The sequence below is a fragment of the Tauraco erythrolophus genome, chromosome 14, assembly GCF_009769465.1.
Source record: "Tauraco erythrolophus isolate bTauEry1 chromosome 14, bTauEry1.pri, whole genome shotgun sequence".
Taxonomy (NCBI): domain Eukaryota; kingdom Metazoa; phylum Chordata; class Aves; order Musophagiformes; family Musophagidae; genus Tauraco; species Tauraco erythrolophus.
The window spans coordinates 17029856-17046022 of record NC_141478.1 but is presented as its reverse complement, the minus strand read 5'-3'; the positions used below and the strand labels follow the sequence as shown (position 1 = coordinate 17046022).

At 43.1% G+C, this 16167-nt stretch overlaps 1 protein-coding gene across 8 annotated transcripts in view; it reads right to left on the bottom strand.

Annotated features, from left to right (window-relative positions):
* The window catches only part of TJP1 (tight junction protein 1), a 199049-nt gene that overhangs the window by 73317 nt on the left and 109565 nt on the right, over nucleotides 1-16167 (bottom strand). For 4 of the 8 annotated variants that reach the window (XM_086619999.1, XM_086620000.1, XM_086620001.1 and 1 more), the window contains exon 1: nucleotides 4435-4577. The exons of the other annotated variants lie outside the window; for them this stretch is intronic. In XM_086619999.1, coding sequence (XP_086476125.1) covers nucleotides 4435-4467 — 33 coding nt within the window. In that variant the 5' untranslated portion in view covers nucleotides 4468-4577. Of the gene's footprint in view, nucleotides 1-4434; nucleotides 4578-16167 lie in introns of those variants that run through there. 8 annotated transcript variants of the gene reach the window in all.

Below are 16167 nucleotides of genomic sequence, written 5' to 3'. Positions count from 1 at the left end.
GCTTAGGCCTGAGATAGACAATACTTTTACACGGCACTTCAAGGAATAAAACCAAAGTATTTAGCACAATTCACAGCTTGAATAATCCACTTGTTACAGTTCTGTTTTCAACTCAGTATCTTACACCCAGTATTTTTTAACAACTATTTTCAGAGTCCTCACACCAGAAAATTTTCACCATGGATTTATATCGTAGCATCAATGCGGTCATATACTCAAGCTTAACAACCACTCTTGACTACAAGTGCCAATTCAAAATACCATCTTCTGAGCCTTTTTTTTTTCTCCTTAGGCAAAAGCCCAATATCTATTCTCATAAGTAGTAGCACAATATGCACCTTAAAACACCTATGACATACAGCAACCCATTTTAGATGTTTTCCTTGTAACAAAGATTAGCTAGCTGGGCACTGGTAAGGTCTTACTGATTTTCCACTGTAGGAAAGTGGAACCAGCTCCCAGGCACTGTCAGATTTCAAGCTCTGTTTACATTACAGTAATCTCTGTGCTGCGTGTTGAACCAGAAGCAAGCTCCAGAATATACTTCATAACGACCTACAGAGCATGGAGCTCATGGCTGGTCTAACATGACAACAGAATTCATACTGAAAAATGCACATAAACTATCATCTGGTAGCTGAAGTTGCCTGTAATCATAATTGTAACAGTCAAAGAATTTAAGAAAATCCAAACCCAAAATGTAAGTTACATAGTCAATTTCTTCATTGAAAACAAAACATTAAAATAAGTATTTCCTAAGGTCCAAATACCTTACAGGAATAATATCAAAATTAAATGCGGGATTTTATAGGATCTTTTTCTCCAAGTAGAAGGTCAGTTTTGATGGTAAATCAAATTCTCAGCTTATTTCCATAGTTGGTGTTACTTCCCCATATGTGTTTTCTAGGTATTTATTTAATCTTTGTTGTTACAGTTGAAGAATCTCACCAACAACCTGAGAAATGATCTAACATTATAGCGTTCATATAGACATAAATGGGAAAAACAAAATGCTGTTCCAAACTTAGCTATCTCAAATTGCAGCTCAATCAAAAAAAAAAACTTTAAAAGCTTGTGTATTTATCTTCTACAATAAACAAACACATTGGTGTCTCCAAGTAGGATTTGGGGTAGAACGCTAACCCACGTTTACAAAAGCTACAGGTCATTCCCTCTAGCAGAGGAAACCAAAGAGTCCTTGCAATCAGCAAGTCTTGAACTGTTAACGTGATCAAGTTCTCAACTTCTGATTGCAGCAGTAGGTAAGAGATACGTGCCTGGAACTAGAAAGACAGTTAGAACAACTAAAATCCAATTAATTATAGGACTGAAGTGAAAGACCGGGAAATATTCTTTATGCACATATTTAAAACTAGAAGGAAGTCTCAAGGACTCAGGTTCAGCAATCAAAAAGGCTCAAGGATTCATGAATTCCTGTCCCCACATTTACTACTTAAAAGCATTTGTGTTTGTTTTTTTTTTTTAAACCAATGTGGACTATATTTGAACCCTCAGCTTAAAGGTAGAAAGCTTTACATCTCATAACTAATACCCTGACACAGCCATTCCCACAGCATCCATTAGTATTGTTCAAAGAGACATTAGGAGAGATTAAGCCCCCAATATTTTGCAATCACAACCACCACTAGATTAGACCGCAAGCAAGATGTCATTTCTCTCACCGTTTTCTAATGCATACTACCAACAGTTACAGCAAGCATCTAAAACCCTAATAAAAACACATTTTTTTAAAGTATAGCCCAGAGAAAGTTAAGTAACCCAAACTGAAGGGCAGTGGAAGGTAGCAGAGAGACTGTTGATAATAGGGCATAACACACTCATAGCAGCCAAGATTCAAATAAGAATTATTCACCTAATCGAAAACATTTTTTTTTTTAGTTCTCTTCTAGTCAAGTGTGCCAAGATAAATGTGGACATGGCCACAACACCCACAAGGCTAAACAGTATGTTAAGTAACTATTAAGAGAACACCATTCACAGAGGGTTTTTTAATGCATTACAACCCCAAAAATGAGAAATCAGATACCATGTCCGAAGGGGTGACTGAAAGAAACAAGATTTGAAACTTGAACACAGAAGGCCTCCAATGTCCTAGTGTTTCTAAAATATTTATAATCCTCTCCATCTACAACTATTAAAACTATGTGAGCAGTAGCCCAGGAACTAATGACTGAAGTAGAAATAACTCTACCTGTCCACTGAAAGCATTTGCTTCACAAGGAAATTCCTATGAACTGTACACGTAAGATTCTAGTCTTTAAAGACATTTCTGTGATCAAGATCAAAAAGGAAAGAAATAGCTTTGATAAGTTCTTACAGACTGCAAGAATTTACACTGAAAAAGTCACAGGACTTACAAAGTTTATTTTTTTCCTAGGAAAGAGATATGCTGTTTCAAATGCAGATTTTATAAGAGTCATGTAAGTGTAGCAGTAAAGAGTTAAATCTAAGGGAGATTATATTTTGCAATCTTCTTAAATTAATGTACCTTTCAGTATAATTAGTTTGGCTGATATTGTATACATGCTTGAGGGCCAATTTGATATGACCACGATCTGGAAGAAGTTTCAGATAACTACTACAGTAAGATACAACTTCTATTTTACACCAGTCTGTACACCAGTCTACAGTTAAAATAGACAATACTTCCATATTTAGAAAAAACATCTTCTTTTAAAGACAGTGCACGCACATGTGAAAGGCAACATTTTTCCACAGCCTCACTAAATAGCTATATTTTAAGAGAGCATTTTGAACTGGAAGTTGAGAACCTTGCACCTCAATTTTATATGAGACAATCTGCAAAGTTTAAGCTGATACAATTTCTCGCAATTCTTCACATCACAGAATTCTGACACAACACTATCCTTTCTAGGAGCAAAGACAACATTTATCTTCAAGTTCTGTTAGTTGTTAATATAAATGCATTTGAACTGGGGGGAAAAAAAAACAGTTTGAAATATTACCCAAAATAAATTACTTCTCCAATCGTTTGCATTCATTGCTAAAACGTGTGCATATATATGTTAAGTCGTAATATAAGATCTCTGAAAGCATACGTAGAAAGGAGCACGCAACTCAGTAGGTCCACACTGGCATTTAAAGCTTTTTAAACGGCACTCCGGAAGCTGAAGTTGCCTTGAATACACCTTGAAAGTAAAATTAAGACTTCGGAGTTGGTAAAATTGCCACAGCTAACAATATCTTACAACTAGTAACTTATTATTTCAAGTAATCTGAAGTTTTTCAGGAGTAATACAATAAGGTGCGTATTTTGCTTCAGCCCGCAGAATATCACTCCTGAGTCAGTGCATACCAGTAAGTGACATCAGACCGAAACCACATAGTTTCACTCGAGAGCAAGCACCACTAAGCCGAGCTCCCAACACCAGCTACCACACGATGGGAACTTGTCAGGCTGAAGCCAGGGCAGCTACTCGGGAGTCACAGCTAAGAATTAATTCGAAATTTAAATTCTAAGTAGTTTCAAAGTAAACCTTTAATATTACACGCAGGAAAAATAACCTGTTGAGCGTTCCTAACTCCACCTCTTTCCCTCGGGGACGTTCGGCATTACTCACCGCCGCGGCAGTGCTCGGGGAGGTCAGAGTACACACCCCGCAACATGCACCTGCACCACGAACACCTACGGATCAGGTGGAGGACCTGCACGAGTTTCTGAAGGATTACTGCCGCCCCAGATCTGTTTACCGTGTGTCAGCAACAATCATCCCCGACTGATTCAGCGGCTGCAGAAAAATCCTGCCGTACTGGACTCTCCCGGTTAAACCTTTCCTAATTGCTATCCGACTCTCCAGCCTGGAACAAAAGGGCACGGCACGGCCCGCCCCAGCGCGCACCCCAGCACCTCTGCCCCGCGGCCGGCGAGAGCGCGCCCCGGCCGCCACCGGGGGCTTCTCCCAGGGGCCCGGCCGCCCCCGCCAGGCAGGGCCCGGCTGAAAGAAGCGCGCCGGGCTCGGCGCGGACCCGTCCCGCCGCGGGGGCCCGGCGCCCGCGGCGCTCCCCGCCCGCCAGCCGGGCGCCGCCGCCCATCCAACAGGTAGGCGGGCGGGCGGGGAGCGCCGCGGGAGGCGGCCGGTGGGGCAGCGGCCCCGGGCCCGGGGGGCTGCGGGCCACCTCCACGCTCGCTCGGCGCGGCCGACAGGCAGGAGGCTCGCCGGGCACCCAGGGAAGGCGGCTCGGAGGCCGCTGGCGCGCCTCGCCCACCCTCTCAGGCCGAGCGGCCCCCCGGACGGGCGAAGGAAGCCGCGGCTGCCGCCGCACGGGCTCGGCGGGGCACCGGCTCCTTGGCGCGGCAAGCGGCTGCGAGGCGGCGCCGCCGAAACCGCGCTGGGGGGACGGCAGGGATTAGTGAGGAGGGAGCAGCGCCGCCACCCCGGGGCTGAGCCTTACCTTGGTGGAAGCCGCCGTGGCCCTGGCAGACATTTTGTTTCCTTCTCTCCCCCGGAGTAAGGCGAGTGTGTACGCGCCTGCAACTACTCAGGCAGGGGGAGAGAAACTCCCCGCCGCCGCCCGTTCCTCACCCGGCTGCCCGAATAAACATCCCAGGGCGCGGGGGGAGGAGGAAGAGGAGGGCGGCGGGGAAGGGGCGGGGACGGGGGAGGAGGGAGAAGGGAGAAAGCAAGAGGAAGGGGAGCGGAGGCGCAAGTTTGATAAAAGTCCGGTCGCTCTTTCGCGGCCAGCGGCGCCTGGCAGCCCACCGCCGGGGCCTGGGCCTGCCGAGCCCGCCCGCGGTGCCGCCGCCGGGACGCGGAGGGCGGGAGCGGCCTCGCTGCCCTCTGCCCGCCCGTCCGCTCAGCGGCCGCGCCGCGCGCCTCTCCCCCGCCCCGCCGCCGCCGCGTGCCTGTCCCCCCGCGCAGCCACTGACATGTCCGACTGCCGGCGCGGCCCATCCCGCCCGCGGGGGGAGCGCCCTGCCCCGCCGCCGCCGCCTCCCGCCGCCGGTCCCGGGACCCCCCAAACGGCGGCGGAGCGGCGGCGGCAGAGCGGCAGCCCTCGGCCCCGCCGCTCCCGCCGGCCGCCGCGCGGCGCGGCGCGGGGGCGCCCGCAGGATTCTCCCGGCGCCGGGCTCCCCCGCGCGATGGTCGGGGCGGCGGGCAGCGGTGGCGGGGGCCGAGCGGCTGCCGGCCCGCCGCAGCCTATGGGAGCGCGGGGGGCGGTTTGAAACGCCCCGAGCGGAGTGGGGCCCGGCCCGGCCTGGCCCGCGGCACCCCGGCCCCGCCGAGCCTGCGAGCGCGGCTGGGAGGCGGCGGGGACGGCCGGGGCGGCTGAGCCGCGAAGGGCTGAGCGGGGCCGGTGCTTGCGCTCGGTCCCGCGAACGCTTGGGGCGAGTAAACTCCCGCACCCGGGTGACCGACTGCAGAGCTGGGATGTCAATCAGCGAGGGCTGGAACCTGCTTTTGTGTTCGTCTATTGTTTGAAGGGGCGGGGACATTAGTTTTCGAGTTCCTAATGGTACATTTTGTTCTTGAGATAAAAGCAATAAAGGCATAAAAAGAAAACAACTTGGGAGATTTGATTTGGTTTAAGGTGGTGACTACATAGCCTTAGCATTTCCTACAGCACCGTGAACTGCTGCCTGCGGCTTGAAAAATAAGCTTTTTCAAGTATTTTAGGCGAAGGGGGTTTTAGTGTCTTTGACAAAGTAAGTATTTATTTAAGCGCTAAGAGGAACAGTGCAAACATTTTTTTTTCCGTTTAGAAAAAGGCTTTTTAAAGATGTTCTCTAACTTTTGGGAGGTGGGTGCCTAACCCATGCAGGACGAGCCGCTATCTGAAAATGGAGCTGGAGCTGTGACTCGAGCACACTCCCACTCTACTGCAACGAGGCGGCTCATGCCACAGAAAGCTGAGCACATGCTCCCAAGTTTTGTAGGATCAAGGCACTTCCCAAAGAATTACCCACTAAAGTGTTTCGAACCTCAGTGAGAAGATGCTCCTGTATTAGCCACATCACTATGATCCGTAGTTCATTATGTTGATTATTTTACTCTTTAAATATGAGACTAGAGCAAAAGTTCACGACTAATCAGATATATCAGCTTCCAGTGAAAGGAGAACAGATGAGAAAAAATGCCAGACCAAAATTATTTTGCACTTGCTTTGCACACATTTCACGCAGTGTAGATGATAGTAAAAGGTATGGTACCAAAGCCACAATTTTCTTGCACTTGTACTTTTTACGTGCTACCAGCTGCTTTCGTGCTCCGTGCAATCTTCAGAAGTACCTAAATGCTTAAAAAGAGGCAATAATTCAATGATCCAAATCACTCCTCTATTAAGAAACGCCCTACCCAAAGCTACTGTATGAGTTTTACGTTTGTTCTCCTTTGAAAATAAACAAATTCATATTCCAGGAAGTAGCTGAAGCAAATTCCCAAGGCAGCAGTACGAAATCGGGGGGAAGGGCCAACTCCTCCAACACGGCATGGAGAACACGGAGAACACAGCACTGCAGGGCAGAGTAAATCCACTGGGACCTTTTCCCTCGGAGCAAATGGTGCCAGCCATCTCCCCAGTACATACTAAGGCAGCCTCAGAGCTCCACTAACCTTCAGCTTTTGTCAGCACCATTCCCAACTTTCTGACACCTGACTGCTCCCGGAGTACCCGAAGACCGTGGCTTCATTCCCCTTTCCCGCAGAGGTGCAGCGGCGTGCTGAGCTCAGCAGGGGCTCATCCCCACGGGACATCTACGTTGCGACACAGCCTTCTGCCAAAGCTCCTCGGCTGGCCCCCGCCACAAAAACACTACTGCGGATTTTTTATTTGTTAATTGCTCGATGTAACTAAGCCTCAGATGTTTTTTTTTAATCTATCCACACATGCAGAAGGCAGAATGTGACATGTGTTATGCCCGCGTGCTTCATTGCCAGAGTCTACGAGTGCACACCAGAGGAGGCAGGAAGGAAAAGGCTGAGATCACAACAGGAAGGAGGGGGAAGATTTCAAGGTGTGGAGACGCAGGAAAAGAAACTCAGGGGAGGGTGAGCTGATAAAGAGCTGGGTAAAAGAATCCCTCCTTTTCATCTGCCCCCCTTGAATAAGAATAGTTCTGGGGAGGGTGGGTGACAATGCCTGCAGGCTGAGGAGTAGGACAGGCTGGGAACAAAGACTTAAGACCATAAAACAAGATGACCGGCAAGGGGAATGAAGGACCGCAGGCCTGCAGACGCAGAGAGGTGGAGATGGATGCCTAAAACAAGGGGGAAGGACCATGGGAAAGAAAAGTAGTTATTTGGGTATTGGGAGAGAGATGGGGAACAATTAGCAAGCTGAAGGAACAATACTAAGCAAAGAAAGTTCCAGCAAAAATAGAGGTGCCATTTTTGTATCATCTTACACTGCATGAGAAAATGCCATCAATCCATACATTGAATTTGACAAGGAAGGAGACTATTTAACAAGGACGGACTTCTGTCTAAGGGTTTGAAACATCTGGCTGTGGATATAAAATGATCACAGATGATCTCTCACCAGTCTGGCAGAGGACATACATAACTCTCTTGGCTCACAGAGACTAATGGGATTTATTTACTTCTTCCTTTCTTTCTTTCCTTCCTTCTTTTCTCTCAATCTTTTTCCTTTTTTCCTGTTTTTTTCTTTGTTCTTTCCTTCCCTCCTTCCCCATCACCGTTCTTCTTCCTTCCAACAGTTGTTTAAAACTCCATCTCTACTCTTGATGTGAATTCAAGGAGCTAGACATGCTGTCTTATTCTGTTACCATTAGTAAAATGCATATATTTGTTGGTAGACACAAATTATTTTAACAAATGTTTTCATTTGCTTTTAAACAAAGCAATAGCAGGACCACATTCCTGTCCTTTCAAATTCTCCTTTCAGGAGAATTTTTTCATCTCATCATTAATAAATTGATTACAAGCAAAGCTACCATCAACAGTACTGAAAATGCCAAATCAAATGTTGGTCAAATCAACCTAGAATAATTATATTAAGTGAAAGAAACCTTGAATGATATTCCTATTTAACTTTTTTTTTTAATTCTTAATCAAGTATTACAAAATCCATCTCTGAAATAAGCAACTTACATTTTTTGAAGACTGTTGGGATTGCAGTGTATTCATGTATTCCCTTTAAAAAGGCTTTATGGAAACAGCAGATGTCTATGTGTATATATATACACATATTGATATATAATGAGAGATATATATGTGTCAGTGCTTATGCCTATATATACACCCTATATATATAGTAGATTCAGTCAGTTACAGATATATACCAAGTCCTGTGTTAGCCAAAGGATCAGAATTTTAAGTCCTATTCCTGATACTGCCCTTTTAGGTCCACCCTGAAAACAGGGTGACTTCCTCATCTTTAGAAGGAAAATTGTCTTAAAAGCCAACAGCTGAAGAGCAAGTGATTGACTCATCCTTTAAATAACTGCTACTGGGAGATGTCTAAAAAAGGTACTATTATATTTTCTTGGTAGGAAACCTAAAAATAAAACTATTAATTAATCAGTATAGTTCAAACCATAAGCTTAAATTGATTCAAAGGACACAGAAGGACAATCAGATGTGTGAATCCTTCTTTCCAACCGAAGGCATGTGTCTCTGTTACACTGCAAGAACAGGAAGTCTATTCTCTACTTTGTGTTGATTTAACTTTTTAAGAAATGTTTTGACCACTTAAAGACGGAGAAGAAGGAAACTGCAGAACCGCAGCCGCTACAGAGACAACTTCCTGTGGGTTTTGTGGTGTGTGTGGCTCAGAAAGAGAACAACTCATAGAAGATCTTTCAGAGATACTGGATGGTTTTGCTGCCCTATGAGGTAGTTTGGGGATACTTAGCTATGAATATGTCTATATATTATCAATGATGTCAAGCAGTTTAGTGAATATTGTATGTTCTGTATTTGTAATTGCCACCTGATTTCAGCATTTCAGGAGCAAAGAAAAAAGGGAAAGAGAAAATCAGAATTCACCATGTAAACTGCAAGAGAAGAAAGTATATCTGTTTCTACCTCAAGAAATAAGAAACTCGTTTAAAGAAAGATGTGGGAAATTCATGTCCTTAAAATTACACAGAATTTCAGTGTCTTGCTGAATCAAGTCCCTAGGGAAAAAATTAATGTAGTAATGATGTCTAGTAATGATTCTTATCTTCCTCCCACTTCCACACAGTTAAAGCTTGCTTCCTAGATCTATTTCCTCTTTAAAAGGCTCTGTAACACTGCAGGTGCCTCTTCTAAAAATGCTGCACAAAATTGCTCAATATACAGTGAATGGAGTCTTCCAATAACACACTGCCTCTCACATTACCGGAACTGTTAGACAAAGACAAAATCCCAAACATCTATACTTTGCCTCCCATTAACAGGTTAAAGCGTACACCTCAAGTACACGCCAGAGGCTGGATATGCCCCGAATGGGAATAATCCTAACTTGTTTTGCCAGTCAGCCTGTCTTAAACTCTTGCTTTTCTAAACTCATTGTTATTTCTTGTTTAACAGCTTGAAAAGAAGTATTAGGCTTAACACAGTGCAAGGTTTTTCTGTTCAATCAGAACATCACTTCAATTTTTAAGCAAACAGGCAGTGTACAAATAGAATTACAAGTAGGTTGCAGTAGCAAAGCAAGATTATTTTCAGCCTTAAAATACATAAAGAATTTTTCACTGTCGAGCTGAAGAGTAGCCTCTTTGGTTATTATTTTGGAATATCCTTATCAAAAGAAACTCTAGTCTCCTTGGTTTGAACCAGGTCTTAAACAATCTTTGTCAACTGTATAGTTATGTGTAGCGACCAAATCTGAGACCACTGTTGAATAAAATGTTATCTCTGAGTTTTAATCTTGGTTCATGACAGCAGAGCTAATTTATTACAGAAATGTTATGTAAAACTATTATTCTACTTCCCATCTCAGACAGACGTTCTGTGAACAGGACTGTGAACTATTTAAATGCACTGCAGATGATCAAGGCTGATTTTACAAAATGCTTTACTATAAGTAGCCACTGGATGTCAAAATGTCAGATATTCTGAATTGCTCTACTTTCTCCAGGTTTATTTGGTAGAGAGGGGACAGTAAAAATAATCAGACAGCTGTGGAACTTAAGCAGGCGTACATTCACTGCTGATGTGCTTCCAGTCTGATAAACGGGTACACCACAGACAAGGACTACACATGCTCCACTGATCTAGAATTATTATTTTTCATATTTTGCTTTCAGAGAGCATGACTAGCAGTTCATTCTTAAAAATGCTTGCCCAGACAATAAGCAACATGTACTAAAGATTAACTGCACAGGTAACTTTGATAAATAAAAGTCAAGAACGAACTCACATTAGGTGAAAGATCTTTGCTACCTACAAACTGTATGTATTTTGGAAAGGCAGCCCAGCTTAATAAAACTGATTGATTTAATTACCTTGATGGCAGACAACTCTGTATTCAAATCCAGAAATTTTCCAGGAACCCTTGCACAAGATAAAAAGTGATAAAACTGCTCTCTGAAACCCAAACAGAAATCCCATGTATAGGGACAAATGAAGCTGGGGAGGGCAGGGGGTTGCAGAGGTGTGGTTTTCCAACCCAGATAGTTTAGAAACGTGAGATCACTTCTCCAGTTTCTTAAGCACAGATGTCGCGGTTGCAATGAGTACCACAGGAAATTATGGTGACTCGGTTTTGTTCATGAGAAGGGCATGCATACAGAACATGAACATATGGACTGAAAATTGTTACATTCAACACAAAAACATAGGGTGAAAATTGTTACACTGCTAACGAAGTTTATAGATAATACCGTAAAAGTATGAGTTAATTTGCTTCTTAATTCTTCATTTAAGAAAGACTTTATTATGTAAATCCCAAAATGTAGAAACCTAAATTACTGAAATTTATAAGCTATAATCCACTTTTATTGCTACTCAGCTTTTGACTTTTAGAATCTCAAGATTTATTTTTATCCTCTAGCCTTTCTTATTACAACTGGTACAAGACTCCCATCTATTCTTTTGAAATTCACATGCGCAAGTCCATCAAGTCAAGGGACTGACAATGTACTTAAAAGTAGGAACACCAGATTACACTCAGTAATTCCAGTGTAACCTTTACCTTAGTTGGTATCTCTGTCCTAGTAGCACCTGCTTTGTAAGAGCGACTTCAGTAAGGTTTAGAGGAGGTAAGTAAGGGGATTAAGCTCCTGATAGTCACGCCTATAGGGTTATGAACCCTTTCCACCTTACTATTTGCTTTTGTTTCCACCACCAGATATTAAAAACAGTTAAAAGAAAAGCACTTTAAAAAGATCACTATTTGTGCCAGTGGAAGAAACTCAAGTTATCTGATTTGTACACCCTGCAGCTTTCTTAACCATAAACTACTGGCTTATTATGTTGCACAGTAGTGTCACCACTGGTCTCTGATGTTTTTTTGGGGGCTCCTTTTCAAAGCCATTATCATTTAAAAATGTATTAAGCCTGAGACATGAACGTGTCAAATATTATTTTGCTATAAAATACTGCAGTAGAACACGGTTTTATGAGTTTTAACTCCATGTTTCAATAATTCAGCCTCTTATTTCAGACAAATTTATTGAGCATCGCATACTTCCCATCTTAAAGTTAAGAGTGCGTTTCAGTCACTTTTAGTCTGTGGCAACTAAGCAGACATCTGGTTATCCATGATATTACATATTCTATTTTAGCTGTGTCTGCAATCAATAGCAAAATTTAGCTCCCAGGGACAACATGTGGTTTTGCAGTATGCCCTGGTGGAATATTTCATCTGTAATTGTTATAGTGTGGTTAATATTATACTTTTTAATTATACAAATAAAACTCATTAGAAGTTTTTTAAATGAGTCAAAAAGTTTCCATTTTATTGTAACAGTTTCAAGATGGCAATATACAAGAGAGGATAACAGAATAGAAAGTGCTTAGTGTGGGAGGATATTCCATTATTTCCTGACTTGCTGTTGTCAGGAAAGACAAAAACCTGTCATGGGTTGGCTTTTGGGCTTCAGTGTGTAACAGCGCATGAAATCAGTGGGCAACATACACTAACGTGATGGAAGCCCCGCATTCTTCTGATGTTACCTGACCACTCGTTTCTGCTCTTGCACTGTGTCACCAGATCCATAGCTGCATCAAGCTGCCTCCGTATAGGGATAACTAAAGTGCTACTGGTTAAAAAGTTATCCTTGTAGCACACAGGCAGGAATAAGTGGCCAAAGACAGGGACTTTTTAAGCTGGGTTTACTGGCAAACATAACATGATTATGTATCTACTCTCTTATTCAAGCATGCAGATCTCCTCAGTTGCAGATTTCCAAACTTAAGGACAAAAGGCAACCTCTACCTTACAGAGGTAAGGCACCCATACCTCATCTGAGCTAAGATTGCTTGCTTCACTCCTCAGATAATTGCATTACATTTTTCAAGTGGTCCTGTGAGATATGGCACCATGCACGTGCAAGAAATCCTTAGATGCGCCTGTTTTTAGTTTGGAGATTTATATAGTATTGGCTGTATGTAGACTGAGTGAAACCAGTGGTCAGTGAATCACTCAAAAGCCCTCAGAAAACAGCAGGCATGCTTTTTACAATTCGTGCCAGTAACTGCGACTTTTTCAATAACATTTTCAATAACATTTTTTAGAAATAACTAAGATTTATGAAATCAAGTTTTGATCACAGAGTAATATTGGATATGTTTAACACAGTAAACAAGAGGTTTAAAAAGATGTGAAGTACCAAATGAGAATTTTTTAATGAGTCATCACACTGCTTATACTGATACAGAGTTCACTTATTTCTCTCAGTTGACCAGATTCAGTCCAGCTCTCTAGGCATTTATACAGCAAACAGATTTGTAAACTGATTTACATTTGCCAAACCAGAAGTTCTTCAGAGAAACTCACAGGTGGCATCTGTCTCCAGGAAGGGGGGGCTCGATTCTGATCTCAGCTGAGCACTGCTGGTGAAAACTGGTTGTGCATTTGCTTACTCAGAAAACATTAGCATTTGACAAGATAAGCATATATGACTAAGGGTGTATCTTTACTTAAACTCCAATTCTAAATCTGAGAAATATGCAGTCAGAAATTTTCCCCACTGCCGCATTACCAGAGAAACCCTCCTTGTTGTGTAGGACCACACACCACAACCTATATTATAGTGATGCAAAGAGGCCCTAATCAGAACGATGCTTTAATCTACGTAAATGTACACAGACAGGACAGACAGATTCAAAGCAAAAATATTTACAGCGTAAAGCTAAAAGGGCAGACGCTGTATTTATTACCACACTTGGATGAGCGTTCCTCATTTCTTACATTTCTACGTTTTTAGGTAGCACAGGCTTTGCAGAAAAGTGCACATTATATCAATTTCATTAGCTAAATCTTTTCTTTACACATCTGTCGGTTCAATCCAGTGTGCAAGCTGAAAAACTGTAACTGCCGTATCTTTTTTTAAATGTGTGAGATTTTAATACTTGTGAGAAGTGCTAAAGCAAGAGCCTAGGGACTGAAATGCTGCTTGTTTCCAGAGCAGGAAAGCACCAATGAGCATTAAAGCAAGCTTCCCTGCAAAGTCCTGTCAGCGTGGCTGTTCTCAGTCCCTCGGTTCCTTTGCCTCAAAGCTTGTCCATTATTTCCAATGCTATGCTTTGGTCTAACAAAAGATGCAGCTTCTCCCCATAACTCTTGCTCCCTAACTAGCAAGTCTTTCTTAAAGCCTTTTCAAAACTGGAGAAGGCAATTTTGCCAAACATGAGAACTTCCAGGAGTCATGTTTACTTCTTGTTTTAAGATGAGTAAATATTGTCATTGACAACAAGATGCTTGATGCTGAAGTGACTTATACAACTTATGATAAATGTTAGTAACAAGTCCCTTGAAGAAGGTCTTCTACTTATTTAGACTTATTTTCCCATACTTTTCAAAAGCTGCGCATTAGAACAGGCAACCATCAAAACGAGTATTTTTGTCTCCCAAAGACCCGATTATAAGTACGGAGGTTGAAATAAGCCCTATGACTATTTCCTGGCTATGTGTCATACTGACATCTCTCAGAACATCAAATACATGCACTGCTGCTTTTTAGACATGTACTGCTAGACAAATAGTTTTCATACTACTTCTAAATGTTTCTATCAGGGCAGCCGTATTCTGTTTTCACAACAGGGCATCTCTGTTTTCTGAACAATATATGCCAAGACCATGCAAGAAATAGAGCAACCCTAGTCCCTAAATCACCACAGAAAACATTTTACTAGAAGAAATGCCTTTTTTATACATTTGTCTTCCAGTATGGACTAATTCTTCTTTTCAGCCTACTTCCTTTCATTTCTGTAACTGTGTGTCAGGGTCCTGACTGCACTAACAGCCCTTAATGGCCCTGACAAATTGATTATACAGGTAATTAATTGTTTCTCTTTAAAAGCCCTGTAATCTGGAGGCAGCAACAGGGGTTGACAAAGATTGACATGGAAGTGAGGAGAAGCGGAAGTGGAGGCCTTTTTTCCCAGTTGCCATAACTCACATAAACCTCCTCTCTCTCTCTCTCCCAGCCAGAGCTGCATCATCTGCAGCTCACTCACTCATTATTCTTGGCATAGAAATAAATTAGAGGAGTAATCACTGAATGCTTAGATCATTTGGGAAAATCTGTGAAATAATCTCTATCTACATAAGCATATTCAACAAGGATTCCAAGTCATGTATGATGTTTATTATATCTGCAAAGGCACGGGATAATAGAGCGGTTGTTGCCCTCGTTATATTAAGAACAACAAATAAATTCTGAGCTTTGCAAAATCTTTGCTCACATATGCAGGGTCAGCTTTACCCATGCACGGTCACGAAAGGCCCAGAGACAAGGGTGTGAACAGTGATGCCTCCCTCCAGCAGCGCAAGCCTCATCTTGTACAACCTGCTAGTTGCAGAAGGCAAGAGGCAGAAGAACAATAAGGTGAACGTGTCTTCAGAACATGTCATTGTGTCGGTACTTGATAATGCTACGACGCAAGTAATGAGATTTTATCAAAACGTAATTTAATGGCATGACTCGAGCTGGATGGTGAGCATGTGAACATTGTTATTTGAATGACAACTTTTTCAATTAAAGTTTCATTAGGTATCATATTTCATTTAAAAATTAGTATTTTGTTTCTAAGTGAACAGACTAGATCGTGTAGCTGAAGGATATCTACATCATAGCCTTTTTCATTCCACTGCAAAACTAATTCCAGTCGTCTCAAGGATAAGTTGACTGAGGTCTCCCAAATGTATGTGTTAAATATGCAGATAAGCTGCTTCTTGATTTTTAATTAAAGCAATTACTTTCAGTCTTCCTGCCTGCACCGAAAAGGCAAATATACAGCTTACATGACCAATGTTGACATGTTTGACTTCCAAAATCTGTGTCATGTGTCAACAGTGATGATGGCCAGTGATCCACCAATACACTACTGGCAGTGGCAGTCAGGGACAGAGAAAGGAACCGTCCCAGTGAGGAGTACACCTGGGTACAATCTGCTTTACCGGTATTCGTATTATTTTTTAGACAGCATGAAAAATATTATTTTACAGCACCAGCACGTTCTCTGTTTGTAAAGAGACGGTTCTTGTATTTGAAACTGAAATTAATTCAGCCAACAAATGCACTCCTTTATTAAAGGGCTCTTCGAATATAAGGAAACAGAGATGCTCTAAGAAGTCATGCATCCAAAGTTGTTTTGGACTAATTTCTTTCTTTATTCAGTGTGTGCGGTCAGCCATGGGCTGCTCCTCCTTAACCAAACAGTCCTGCTGCACTGTTGAGGGGAGCCTTTGGAAAGACAGAGGGTGACAGCTCTGGTGCTCACGCACGGGTCTACGTTGACTGGGGAAAAGGCAGCTTCCACCTCTGCTGAAGGACTCCACCAAAACCCTCCCGAAAGAGCTGGTCAGAGGACGCAGTGAGTCAGTGCAGTGGCTCTGGAGGCACCTTCCCCACGCACCCGCTCTGACCTGCTCCGCTCACTTAGCCATGCTCCATCTGCACGCCACAGCCCTCTTGCCCCAGGCAGAGCTTCTGCCATGGAAACCTTCTTCAGACTCTAGAGGAGCCTGACTCCCTGCATTGCTAATATTTTTAGAAATGACCCTGTTGCTGCA